Source organism: Saimiri boliviensis, chromosome 14 (assembly GCF_048565385.1).
Source record: "Saimiri boliviensis isolate mSaiBol1 chromosome 14, mSaiBol1.pri, whole genome shotgun sequence".
In the NCBI taxonomy this organism is placed as follows: Eukaryota; Metazoa; Chordata; class Mammalia; order Primates; family Cebidae; genus Saimiri; species Saimiri boliviensis.
This window is the reverse complement of record NC_133462.1, coordinates 35,847,347-35,860,842: the sequence shown is the minus strand read 5'-3', so window position 1 is coordinate 35,860,842 and position 13,496 is coordinate 35,847,347. Positions and strand designations below refer to the sequence as shown.

General features: G+C 52.0%; 1 protein-coding gene across 5 annotated transcripts in view; it reads right to left on the bottom strand.

Moving 5' to 3' along the window:
• The window catches only part of DOCK6 (dedicator of cytokinesis 6), a 64,529-nt gene that overhangs the window by 11,082 nt on the left and 39,951 nt on the right, over nucleotides 1-13,496 (bottom strand). For all 5 annotated transcript variants that reach the window (XM_039465453.2, XM_074384614.1, XM_039465450.2 and 2 more), the window contains 13 exons: nucleotides 12,826-12,939; nucleotides 12,564-12,734; nucleotides 11,603-11,742; nucleotides 11,345-11,514; nucleotides 6,292-6,452; nucleotides 5,668-5,850; nucleotides 4,262-4,388; nucleotides 3,849-3,933; nucleotides 3,013-3,109; nucleotides 2,735-2,869; nucleotides 1,646-1,798; nucleotides 497-655; nucleotides 281-381 (listed from right to left, as the gene is read on the bottom strand). In XM_039465453.2, coding sequence (XP_039321387.2) covers nucleotides 281-381; nucleotides 497-655; nucleotides 1,646-1,798; nucleotides 2,735-2,869; nucleotides 3,013-3,109; nucleotides 3,849-3,933; nucleotides 4,262-4,388; nucleotides 5,668-5,850; nucleotides 6,292-6,452; nucleotides 11,345-11,514; nucleotides 11,603-11,742; nucleotides 12,564-12,734; nucleotides 12,826-12,939 — 1,796 coding nt within the window. The remainder of the gene's footprint in view (nucleotides 1-280; nucleotides 382-496; nucleotides 656-1,645; nucleotides 1,799-2,734; nucleotides 2,870-3,012; nucleotides 3,110-3,848; nucleotides 3,934-4,261; nucleotides 4,389-5,667; nucleotides 5,851-6,291; nucleotides 6,453-11,344; nucleotides 11,515-11,602; nucleotides 11,743-12,563; nucleotides 12,735-12,825; nucleotides 12,940-13,496) is intronic.

The window sequence follows — 13,496 nt, the reverse complement described above, 5'->3', positions numbered from 1 at the left end:
GGCATCCTCTTTACCTGTTTACTCACCTGTTCTCTCCTTACCTGTGCCCTCATGTCCGCTCACCTGTCCCCCTCACCTGTCCGCTCACCTGTCCCCCTCACCTGTCCGCTCACCTGTCCCCCTCACCTGTCCGCTCACCTGTCCCCCTCACCTGCCTCTGTGAGGGACTGTTTGCTCCCCTGCTCCCTCCTCACCTCCTCAGACATCTGCTCTCATCCCTGTTTTCTCTGTACCTGTGGGGGTGTGGGTGTGGCTGAAGGAACGGGCTGGCCCGCCTCACCTGTACATGAGGTCGATGAGCATCTCAGGGTCCTCCTGGTGCTCCTTCATCTTCACCGTGTCTGTCAGGATCATGTGCAGGTTGAACATCAGGTCCTGGACCTAGAGCCGGGGAATGTGCAGGGGCCAGTGAGAGCGCTAGGAAGTGAACGGAGCCAAGGTGGTGGGAACGAGGCTTACGCGAAGGGGAGGCAGGGGAGGGCCCAGTAGGGGTCACCTGCTCCGCGAAGGTGCTGTCCCGCAGCCCCACGTCCTCCTCAGCATAGGTGAGGATGGTTTTGAGTGAACGTCGCAGGTGCTCTTCACTGAAGTTCTGCGTTGTTCCCACCAGCGATGAAAGCGACATGGTCACCTGCATCTTCACGCGGGCAAAGTTCTGCAGGGACAGGGGAGCGAGAGTGGAGCTGGCAGTCTCAGACTGCAGACCCCACCTCAGGTCTGCTCAACCTGCCCACATGGCCCTTGCATTCTTTTTTTTTTTTTTTTTTTTTTTTTTTTTTTTTTGGAGACAAGAGTTTCACTTTCGTTGCCCAGGCTGGAGTGCAATGGCACAATCTCAGCTCACTGCAACCTCTGCCTCCTGGGTTCAAGTGATTCTCCTCCCTCAGCCTCCCTAGTAGCTGGGATTACAGGCACCCGCCACCATGCCCAGCTAATTTTTTGTGTTTAGTAGACACATGGTTTTACTATGTTTGCCAGGATGGTCTTGAACTCCTGATCTCAGGTGGTCCCCCCACCTCGGCCTCCAAAACCAAAGTGCTGGAATTACAGGCGTGAGCCACTGCGCCCAGCTCTTTCTTTTTTTTTTCGAGACGGAGTCTCACTCTGTTGCCCAGGCTGGAGTGCAGTGGTGTGATCTTAGTTCACTGCAACCGCCGAGTTCAGGTGATTCTCCTGCCTCAGCCTCCTAAGTAGCTGGGATTGCAAGTGCATGCCACCACGATTGGCCAATTTTTGTATTTTTGGTAGAGACAGGGTTTCACTGTGTTGGCCAGGCTGGTCTTGAACTCCTGACCTCAAATGACCCACCTGCCTCGGCCTCCCAAAGTGCTAGGATTACAGGCAGGAGCCACCATGCCCAGCCTGCCTTGTTTTTGTTGCTCAGGTTGGAGTGTAGTGGTGCAGTCATGGCCCACTGCAGCCTCAAACTCCTGGTCTCAAGTGATCCTCCCACTTCAGCCTCCCAAAATGCTGGGATTACAGGAATGAGCCAGGGCACCTGACCCCCAACTGCGTTCTGAGCCCTCCTCTTGCCCGTTATGCTCAGTGACTGCCTCCCCATCTCTCACTCCCTCTATGGCCCCAGGACCCCACCGGCCACCCTGACCAGAGCCCTGTGTGGACCACAGCCCCTTGCCCCACTCACGTGGCCGATCTCGAAGTTCTGTCGCATGAGCAGGTACAGCGAGGCGCTGGCGTGTGTGCGGATGGTGCTGATGCGGCTGCCACAGTGTCGCAGGAGCCTCAGGCACAGGTCGGCACACAGCTCCGTGTCCTCCTCGAACAGCAGCTCTGGGAACTGCCCCCCAGGACCCAGACAGACACTGTCCAGCCCCTCCCCATTCTGGCTCGCAAGGCGAGTGGCCTAAATGAGACTGCTTGGGCAGAGACGTCTGTTTGTGTTCTGTTCTCTGGCCAAGTGCCACTGGGTTCGGACTCAGACCTGGGTTTAAGCGCCTTGCTGTGTGACCCTGGGCGAGTGACTTGGCCACTCTGATCCTGCCTGCCTTCCACTGTAAACTGTGACAAAGCAGTCTGCTCCATGGAGTTGCAGAGCACACAGTAAGTACCTCAATGATTGAGGTACTTTTTTTTTTTTTTTTTTTGAGACAGGGTCTCGCTCTGTAGCCCAGGCTGAAATGCAGTAGTGTGATCACAGCTCACTGCAGCTTTGAACTCCGAGGCTCAAACCATCCTCCTGCCTCAGCCTCCCTAGTAACTCCCTAGTAGCTGGGATCTCAGGTGTGTGCCACCCAGTCTGGCTGACATTTGTTTTTTTGAGACAGGGTCTCATGCTGCTGCCCAGACTGAAGTACAGTGGCAGGATCATGGCTCGCTACAGCCTTGACCTTCTGGGCTCAACTGATCATCAGCTTTCCTAGCAGCTATGACCACAGGTGCATGCCACCACACTTGGTTGATTTTTTTTGTAGAGATGGGGTCTCCCATGTTGCCCATGCTGGTCTCCAACCCTAGGCTCACATGATCTTCCCAACTCAGCCTCCCAAAGTGCTGGGATTACAGGTGTGAGCCACCATGCCTAGTCTCAGGTAATTTTTTAAATTTGTGGTAGAGATAAGGGTTTTGCTGTGTTGCTCAGGCTGGTCTCAAACTCTTGGCCTCAAGCGATCCTCCCACTTTGGCCTCCCAGAGTGCTGGGATATAGGCGTGAATCACTGCACCAGCCTAAGCTTCTATTGCTTTCTAAGAATCATGGTTGTTGAGTGGTGCTCACCTTGGACACAAGGGCCCGCTGAGTGGCCAGGCCATGCTGCAAGAAGAGGGCACTCTGGGCACTGCCCAGGCTGTACAGCACAACCTTCAGCACTGCCCCTAAGACGCTCTCCCGGGCTTCTGACAGCATCACCGTCTGGAAGGGAGGGAGTCAGAAATCCTGGTGTTAGAGCCTACGGTGGTTATGGGGACAGGGAAGGAGAGGGATTATGGGGTCAGAGATCACAGAGCACTGCAGTTGGGCTCAGAGTGCAAGGCAGATGCTGGATCAAGCCCTACCTGCACGATGATCTCCAGTGTGTCCAGAACCACTAGGCTTGCCTCGGTTGCCAGGTTCCCTTCCACCAAGGCCTCGTGTTCCATTTCATCCTTGGTCCTGGAACGGGAAGTGAACTCTTGGGGCCCCACTCAGGGTGAGATCCTATTCCATGGCTGAGCTCTCTCCTTCCCCTGGCAGTCCGGGGGTGCTGGCTCCCTCGAAGCTGTTCTGGTTTTGTTTTTTTTTGTATGTTTTGTTTGTTTGTTTATTTTCTGAGAGAGGGTGTCACTCTGTTGCCCAGGCTGGAGTGCAGTGGTGTGATCACAGCTCACTGCAGCCTCAACTTCCCAGGCTCAAATCATCCCCCTATCTCAGCCTTGTGAGTGGCTGGCACCACAGGCACATGCCACCATTCCTGGCTAATTTTTTGTTTTTGAGATGCAGTCTCACTCCATCGCCTGGAGTACTGTGGCGCAATCCTGGCTTACTGCAACCTCCATCCTCCTCCTGAGTTGAAGCAATTTTTCTGCCTCAGCCTCCCACGTGGCTAGGATTACAGGCACCCACCACCACACTTGGCTAACTTTTACATTTTTAGTAGAGACGGGGTTTCATCATATTGGCCAAGCTGATCTTGAACTCCTGACCTTGTGATCCACCCGCCTTGGCCTCCCAAAGTGCTGGGATTACAGGTGTGAGCCACTGCACCCAGCACCTGGCTAATTTTTAAATTTTTTGTAGAGACAGGGTCTCACTGTGTTGCCCAGGCTGGTCTCGAACTCCTGGACTCAAGCAATCCTCCCTCCTCAGCCTGAACCGTTCTGAACCCAGCAGACTCCCTCCCGCCCACACCCACTTGTCGACGCGATCTGAGGTTTGCTTCCAGTGTGTGATGCTCTTCCGCCAGCGCACGTTCTCTGGATTCCCAAATGGGCTCCTCTCTGAGGCACGTGGGCGCATGATCACAGATGTGTAAAAACACAGGGCACATGTGAACACCAGGAGAAACGCACAGGCATGAAGATATTCGGGCGGGCTGACCCCTGAGGACACTGGGTGGAGCAGAAGCCTGCTGGGTGGACACACACGGGCAGACACGAGTGACAGATGGGGACGCACAGGCCCATGTGTACAGTGATGACGCCTGGACTTCTCTCCGGGAAAAGTGAGGCAGAAAGTAAGTGAGGGACGGCCCCATTCACGGGGTCCCTTGACACAAGGTGGGAGCAGCTGGTGGGATGGGGACACGTGGCTGTGTCACCCTCTTACCACGACTTCGCCGAACCATTTCTTGTCGAGCTCCGATGGTGCCTAGGATGGCTTCCTCTAGTCGCGCCTTCATATCCAGTGATTTTTTGAATGTGAGGCTGTTGATGCGCTCAAAGGCTTTTTTCCCCTGGGAGGGCAGAGAACTGGGGTTCAAGGTCGACTCTGCTCTTTTTGGTGGGACCTGAGCTGGCCCTTTTTTTTCCTTTTTTTTTTTTTTTTTTTTTTTTTTTCAGATGGAATCTCGCTCTGTTGCCAGGCTGGAGTGCAGTGGTGCGATCTCAGCTCAGTGCAACCTCCGACTCCTGGGTTCAAGTGATTCTCCTGCCTCAGCCTGCCGAGTAGCTGGGATTACAGGCATGGTACTACCACGCTCAGCTAATTTTTGTATTTTTAGCAGAGACAGGGTTTCACCATGTTGGCCAGGATGGTCTCCTGACCTCGTGATCCGCCCACCTCAACTTCCCAAAGTACTGGGATTACAGGCGTGAGCCACCATGCTTGGCCTGGCCCCATCTTTTTCTTTGTGCTCTTCCTCACCTCCGGGCCCCTGTGCTTAAAGACAGTTTACCCCTTTCCTCTAAATTTTTAGCAATTACCAGTTTTTTTTTTTCTTTGAGACAGAGTCTGTCTCACTCTGTTGCCCAGCCTGAAGAACAGTGACGCGATGGCTCACTGCAACCTCCACCTCCCAGGCTCAAGCGATGCACCTCAGCCACGTCTGTAGCTGGGACTACAGGCATGCACCACCATGCTCAGCTAACTTTTGTATTTTTTGTAGAGATGGGGTTTCACTATGGTGTCCAGGTTGGTCTCAAATTCATGGGCTTAAGCAGTTTGCCAGCCTTGGCATCCTCAAGTGCTGGGATTACAGGCGTAAGCCACTGCACCGGGCCCTTAATAAAAATCTTTTTTTTTTTTTTGAGATGGAGTCTCACTCTGTTGCCCAGGTTGGAGTGCAGTGGTGCAATCTTGGCTTACTACAACCTCTGCCTCCTGGGTTCAAGCGATTCTCCTGCTCAGCCTCCCAGGTAGCTGGGACTACAGGCATGCACCACCATGCCTGGCTAAGTTTTTATATTTTTAGTAGAGACAGGGTTTCACCATGTTGGCCTGGCTGGTCTTGAACTCCTGACCTCAAGTGATCCACTCACCTCAGCCTCCCAAAGTGCTGGGATTACAGGCGTGAGCCACCATACCTGGCCTCCACATTCCAAATTCTATTCACAAAGGCATTTCTCACTTGATTCCTTGACTCAGCACAGAAATAGTCCACCCCTTTTCTCTCAGTCCCACAGAGTCCTCTGCACAAAGACAGTCCACCCCTTTCCACTCAGCCTGCAGCACCCTGGGCCCTGAGTACATCCTTAGCCTGCCTCCTCCATCATCTCCTGCCCACATCCTCGAACCTTGTACTCGAAGGCAGCCAGGCAGAGGTACAGCAAGTCCAAGAGACGTCCCAGCTGGGGGAGCGTCAGGTCAGTGGCCCAGCGCTGCAGGAGCGCTGGCTCTGCGTTTTTCAGCACCCACAGCACACACGCCAGCAAGGTCCGGCTTGACTCTGCAGAGAGGGCACAGCCCGCCCGAGAAGCCTGGGGCCAGAGAGGAATCAAAGTCAATTTCCATTTTCTCCATGTGAGGTGAATCCTGGCCAATCAGTATCTTTATTATTATTTTTTTGAGGCGGAGTCTCGCTCTGTTGCCAGGCTGGAGTACAGTGGTGCCGTCTTGGCTCGCTGCAACCTCCACCTTCCAGGTTCAAATGATTCTCCAGCCTCAGCCTCCTGAGTAGCTGGGACTATAGGCATGCACCACCACGCCCAGCTAATTTTTGTATTTTTAGTAGAGACAGCGTTTCACCATGTTGACCAGGATGATCTGCATCTCTTGACCTCGTGATCCACCTGCCTTGGCCTCCCAAAGTGCTGGGATTACAGGCATGAGCCACTGCACCCGGCCCAATATGTATCTTGATACATGGCTTCTCTCATTCAAAATGAATGACATCTATGGGGACAAGTGTCCCTACTCACCGTTGATGGCCCCTGGGAGATGCTGGCCCGGGAGCCAGGGGCTAGGGGGCCACCAGCAATGGCCATGGCCACAGAGGGGTTGATGGTGCCCGAAATGTCCCCTTCGCCTTCTGTGTCTGAGTCAAGCATCGAGGCCAGTCTTGACCGCTGACCTGGGACCTCTGGCAGGGAACAACAGAGGGAGAGAAGGATAAAGCCTTGGTAACTGCTATCCCTATCTCAGATTTCCGAAGTCTTCCTTCACAGCCAGGCATAGTGGCTCATGTCTGTAATTCCAACACTTTGGGAGGCCGAGGCAGGTGGATCACCTGAGGTCAGGAGTTTGAGACCAGTCTGGCCAGCATGGCAAAATCCTGTCTCTACTAAAAATACAAAAAATTAGCCGGGCATGGTTTTGGCACCTGTAATCCCAGCTACTTGGTAGGCTGAGGCAGGAGAACTGCTTCAACCCAGGAGGTGGAAGCTACAGTAAGCCAAGATTGCACCATTGCACTCCAGTCTGGGCAACAGAGTGAGAATCTGTCTTGGATAAAAAAAAACACCACCAAAGTTTTCCCTCACAACAGTTCCAAGAGTGGGTCTCTGGTTATCTGCTCCGGGAACTCTCTTATTTTACTTATTTTTTTTAGATGGAGTCTTGCTCTGTTGCCTAGGCCAGAGTGCAGAGGCGCCATCTCGGCCCACTGTGATCTGTGCCTCCCAGGTTCAAGCAGTTCTCGTGCCTCAGTCTTCTAAGTAGCTGGGATTACAGGTGCATGCCACCATACCCGACTAATTTTTGTATTTTTAGTAGAGGTGGGGTTTCACCACATTAGCCAGACAGGTTTCAAACTCCTGACGTCTAATGATCTGCCTGCCTCGGCATCCCAAAGTGTTAGGATTACAGGTTTGAGCCACTGCGCCTGGCCAATTTTATTTTATCTTTTTCGGACAGGATCTCACTGTGTCACCCAGGCTGGAGTGCAGTGGTGCAATCTTGGCTTACTGCAGCCTCAACCTCCTGAACTCAAGTGATCCTCCCACCTCAGCCTCCCGAGTAGCTGGAACTGTGGGGGTGTGCTGCCATGCCCAGCTAATATTTGTATTTGTTATAGAAACATGGTCTCACTAGGTTGTCTAGGCTGGTCCTCAACTCCTGTACTCAAGCAATCTGCCCACCTTGGCCTCCCAAAGTGCTGGGATTATAGGCGTGAAACACCGCACCTGGCCTTGATGCTATTACTATAGCATCAGTCAGCCCTGATATAGCATCTCCTATGTGCCAGGTGCTGTTCTAGGGACCTTAAAAATACTCCTCCAAATCATAGCAGCTTGAGAAAAACAAAAATTACTTTTTTTTTTTAAGATAGCCTGTCGCCCAGGCTGGAGTGCAGTGGCGTGATCTCACTGCAACCTCCACCTCCCGGGATCAAGTGATTATTCTGCCTCAGCCTCCTGAGTAGCTGGGATTACAGGCACACATCACCATGCCCGGCTAATTTTTTTTTGTATTTTTGGTAGAGACGGGGTTTCACCATGTTGGTCAGGCTGGTCTCCAACTCCTGACCTTGTGACCCATCCACCTTGGCCTCCCAAAGTGCTGGGATTACAGGCGTGAGCCACCGCGCCCAGCCTAAAAAATAACTCTTAATCATCAAAACAACCCTATGAAGATAAGTACTTTCATTAGTCCCACATTATGGATGAAGAAACTGAGGTACAGAGAGGTTAACTTACTTGCCCAGGGTCAGATAGCAGGTAAATGGAAGAGCTACAATGCTTTTTTTTTTTTTTGTGTGTGAGGCAGAGTTTTGCTCTCATCACCCAGGCTGCAGTGTGATGGCATGATCTTGGCTCACTGCGACCTCCATCTTCCAGGTTCAAGCAATTCTCCTGCCTTGGCCTCCTAAGTAGCTGGGATTACAGGTGTCTACCACCACGCCCAGTTAATGTTTATTGTTTTTTGTTTGTTTGTTCTTGTTGTTTTGTGTTTTTTGAGATGGAGTCTCACTCTTGTTGCCCAGACTGGAGTGCAATGGCATGATCTCAGCTCACTGCCTCCTGGGTTCAAGCGAGTCTCCTGTCTCAGCCTCCTAAGTAGTTGGGATTACAGGCGCCTGCCATCACACCCAGCTAATTTTTTGTATTTTTAGTAGAGACAGGATTTCTCTATGTTGGCCATGCTGGTCTTGAACTTTTGACCTCAAGCAATCCACCTGCCTTGGCCTCCCAAAGTGCTGGGATTACAGGCAATGAGCCACCTGAGCCCAGCCCAAAAGTTACAATTTTATCCTCAACAGTCTGGTTCTGAAGTCTATGCTCTTAACAAGGTAACCCCCATTTTCTCTCCTAAAAAGTCTCAACGGGCCGGGCGCGGTGGCTCAAGCCTATAATCCCAGCACTTTGGGAGGCCGAGGCGGGTGGATCACGAGGTCGAGAGATCGAGACCATCCTGGTCAACATGGTGAAACCCTGTCTCTACTAAAAATACAAAAAACTAGCTGGGTGTGGTGGCGCGTGCCTGTAATCCCAGCTATTCAGGAGGCTGAGGCAGGAGAATTGCCTGAACCCAGGAGGTGGAGGTTGCGGTGAGCCGAGATCGTGCCATTGCACTCCAGCCTGGGTAACAAGAGCGAAACTCCGTCTCAAAAAAAAAAAAAAAAAAAAAAAAAAAAGTCTCAACGGAGGGAGAAGTGGCCAACAAATATATAGCAGATCTTGCCCTAGGGCAGGCGTCCCCAAACTATGGCCCGCGGGCCACATGCGGCCCCCTGAGGCCATTTATCCGGCCCCTCACCGCACTTCAGGAAGGGGCACCTCTTTCGTTGGTGGTCAGTGAGAGGAGCACAGTATGTGGCGGCCCTCCAACGGTCTGAGGGACAGTGAACTGGCCCCCTGTGTAAAAAGTTTGGGGACGCCTGCCCTAGAGTCTCCTGAAACAAAAGGTAGACTGAGTCTAAATAAAGCTCTAGCCCAGTCCAGCCTAGCTCAATTCCTGATTGAACTGAGGTGATCAGCCCATTATCCGATCTGCCTAAGAGACAAAAAGGAGACTTCTCACTGAAAGATGACATTGCTTCATCCCTATGGTTTTTTTCTATACAATGTCCAGAATATAATAAAAAAAACTACAAGTGATGAGGCAGGAAAATGTGATGGATAAAAGAGAAAAAGAGAGAACAGAAGCAGATACATAGCCGGGCGCAGTGGCTCAAGCCTGTAATCCCAGCACTTTGGGAGGCCGAGGCGGGTGGATCACGAGGTCGAGAGTTCGAGACCAACCTGGTCAACATGGTGAAACCCTGTCTCTACTAAAAATACAAAAAATCAGCTGGGCATGGTGGCGTGTGCCTGTAATCCCAGCTACTCAGGAGGCTGAGGCAGGAGAATTGCCTGAACCCAGGAGGCGGAGGTTGCGGTGAGCCGAGATCGCGCCATTGCACTCCAGCCTGGGTAACAAGAGCGAAACTCCGTCTCAAAAAAAAAAAAAAAAAAAAAAAGAAGCAGATACATAGATGATCAAATCTGGAAGTCAGCAAAGAGAAACTTTTAAAATTAGAAGAAAAGTTGAGCAAAAATGAGACAAAAGATGGAGAATTTCGACAGGGAATTGGGATCTACCAAAAAAATCAAATGGATATTTTACAATGGAAAAAAAAAAAAAACCCAATATCTGAAATTAAGAACTCAATGGGCTGGGTGTGGTGGCTGACGCCTGCAATGCCAGCACTCTGGGAGGCCGAGTTGAGTGGATCACCTGAGGTTGGGAGTTTGGGACCAGCCTGACCAACATGAAGAAACCCTGTCTCTATTAAAAATACATAAAAATTAGCCAGGCGTGGTGGTGCATGCCTGTAATGCCAGCTACTTGGGAGGCTGAGACAGAAGAATCGCTTAAACCCAGGAGGGAGAGGCTGTGGTGAGCTGAGATCGAGCCAGTGCACTCCAGCCTGGGCAACAAGAGTAAAACTCCATCTAAAATAATAATAATAATAATAATAAATAACTCAGTGGATGGGGTCAACAGGACACTCAGCACAACAGAAGCCATAAGTGGTGAACTCGTAATGAACGAAAAATTTCCCTATTAATTGCCGGGCGCGGTGGCTCAAGCCTGTAATCCCAGCACTTTGGGAGGCCGAGGCGGGTGGATCACGAGGTCAAGAGATCGAGACCATCCTGGTCAACATGGTGAAACCCCGTCTCTACTAAAAATACTAAAAATTAGCTGGGCGTGGTGGCGCATGCCTGTAATCCCAGCTACTCAGGAGGCTGAGGCAGGAGAATTGCCTGAACCCAGGAGGCAGAGGTTGCAGTGAGCCGAGATCGCTCCATTGCACTCCAGCATGGGTAACAAGAGCGAAACTCCATCTCAAAAAAAAAAAAAAGAAAGAAAGCTGGGCACGGTGGCTCAAGCCTGTAATCGCAGCACTTTGGGAGGCCGAGGCGGGTGGATCACGAGGTCGAGAGATCGAGACCATCCTGGTCAACATGGTGAAACCCCGTCTCTACTAAAAGTGCAAAAAATTAGCTGGGCATGGTGGCACGTGCCTGTAATCCCAGCTACTCCGGAGGCTGAGGCAGGAGAATTGCCTGAGCCCAGGAGGCAGAGGTTGCGGTGAGCCGAGATCGCACCATTGCACTCCAGCCTGGGTAACAAGGGCGAAACTCCGTCTCAAAAAAAAAAAAAAAAAAAAAAAGAAAATGAGTGAATCAATTAACTCCAATCATTTTCTCACCTGGATGTTCCCCACTTTCTGCTCTTAGAAAATAATAAATGGTACAATAATATCTCCCATCTATTGTAGGCTGAAAATATATCAGTACTACAGCCCCCCACATTTTCACATAACCTTATGAAGTAGTTGGTGTTATTACTGTTCCCATTACAGGGGAGAAACCTAAGGCTCGGCGAGGTTATGACTTGACTAGTCTGTCCCAGCGCTTTACCCTTCTCTGCTAATCCTAATGCCTATACTCGACCCCTGACTGTCTTCTCCCACCTTTCCTATCCCGTGCCTTCTGTGACCAAGTCCCTGGATCATGTGACCACATCCTCCCCTGGCCCACTGACCGGCAAAGTCATGCAGCCGTGGCAAGGTGTCCCGTGCAATCGATAGCAGTGGCAGGTACAGCTCGGCCACACGAGCCTTCACAGTGGCCTCGGTGTAGCGGGGGTCAGTGTCATGGCTGCATAGCAGGCTGTGCACAGCACTGATGGCCTTCTTGTGCAACAGGGATGCCCTATGGGATAACGGGGTGCTCAGGACAGGACGGACATGGCTCCTGGACTGTCCCACCTTCCCTGAGTCTAGACAGGGGCTCTGCTCACCCCTCAGCCTCGGGGTCAAGGGCCAGCGCCAGCTCCGTCAGCAGGAGCCCAGATAGGAAGTGCTGCTGCCGGAATGGTCCACTCAGTTCGAACATGCTTGTCACCTTGGGGTCCGGGGCTTGGCTGGAGAAGGTGGAGCTCTGCAGAGAGTAGGGGGAAAGTGGGGGATGCCAACAGTCAAGGGTCAGAGGTGAGAGGTCACTATTAAAGCCATCTGAGAGGTGACAGAAGTCATGGTGCCAGTAGCCACAGATGAGAAACCGAGGTCAAGTCATCTGGAGGTGACAGTAGATATGGGTTTCAAGGCCAGAGGTGAGAGGCTGAGGTTGACCCATCCGTGATGTAATAGGGAATGGGGTCAAAAGTCAGAGGTCTTAGAAATAGCAGATCGAACACTAGGCTGGAGTTAGGATTTAGGGGAGAGAAGTCAGAAGTTAGTCCTTCTGGTTCTTTTAATTAGAAGAAAGAGAGAAAAAAAAATCCTTCTGGGAAATTGCTGAGAATGACAGGAGAGGTGAAGGGTTAGAGGTAAAAAGTCAAACATGGGCCGGGCACGTTGGCTCACACCCATAATCCCAGCATTTTGGGAGTCCGAGGCAGGTGGATCACAAGGTCAGGAGTTTGAGACCATCCTGGCCAAGAGAGTGAAACCCCATCTCTACTAAAAATACAAAAATTAGCTGGGTGTTGTGGCGTGCGCCTGTAGTCCCAGCTACTCGGGAAGCTGAGCAGGAAAATCGCTTGAGCCTAGGAGGTGGAGGCTGCAGTGAGCCGAGATCACGCCACTGCACTCCAGCCTGGTGACAGAGTGAGACTCCATTTCAAAAAAAAGGAAAAAAAAAAGTCAAACATAAGGAATCAGTTAACCTAGGCAATGGCCCACTGTGAAAGGGACAGGAATGAGGGAACCCTATGAGATGGACTGAAGGTGAGAGGGGGTAGGTCAAAGACGCCAACCTACCTGGGAGGTGGTAGAGGACACAGAGGGGGAGGGGGAGGCTGGAGGCGACAGGGGGCAGCAGGGGAGGTTGAGGGTGACATAGTGTTCGTGGCTGCACAGGATGCGGGTGAATTCCATGCGCAGGGTCAGCAGAGCGGCTGGATTGGGGGATGACTGGAGCCGCGTGGCCACCTGTAGGAGAGGGGCGGGCAGCAGTGATGTCAACATCGCCCCACCCACCACCCACGCCCCACCCACCCCGCCCTGCCCCGCCCACTCCTACCTGCTTGTAGTGGCCCCGGACCAGGTTGAAGATGAAGCCGCGGTCCACCAGGGACAGAAGGTCACTGAAGAAGAAGGCCAGGCTGGCGTTGAGGCGCTCGGCCAGCTCCACATCCTGGGGACACAGGGACCTGTCAACTCACACATCCACACCTCCTCCCCAAACCTCAGCCCCCACAGCGGCTTGGCTCTTACTGCGAGATCCTCTCGCCCTCTCTAGTCCAGAGTTCAGAGCTGGGGAAAGACTACATTTCCCAGCCTCCCTTGCAGTGGAAACACATGAACAATTCTGACCAATGGGATTTGAGGGGAAAGTGAGGCGGCCACTTATAGGGCAGAAGCACGAGGGTGCCGGTGAACTGCCAGGGCCAGGCCCACGCTGACACCTCCACAACCTACTTAACGCTCAGAAATAAGCTTTGGTTATGTAAACCACTTGTAACTGCTGAAGCAAATTAGCCTCTGCCCTAACTGATCCGCTCTCAGCATCATTTATTTTTTATTTTTATTTTATTTTATTATTTATTTTGAGACGAGTCTTGCTCTTGTCACCCAGGCTGAAATGCAATGGCACGATCTTGGTCGGGAGTTCGAGACCAGCCTGTCCAATACGGTGAAACCCCGTCTCTACTAAAAATATAAAAATTAGCCGGGCGTGGTGGCGCATGCCTG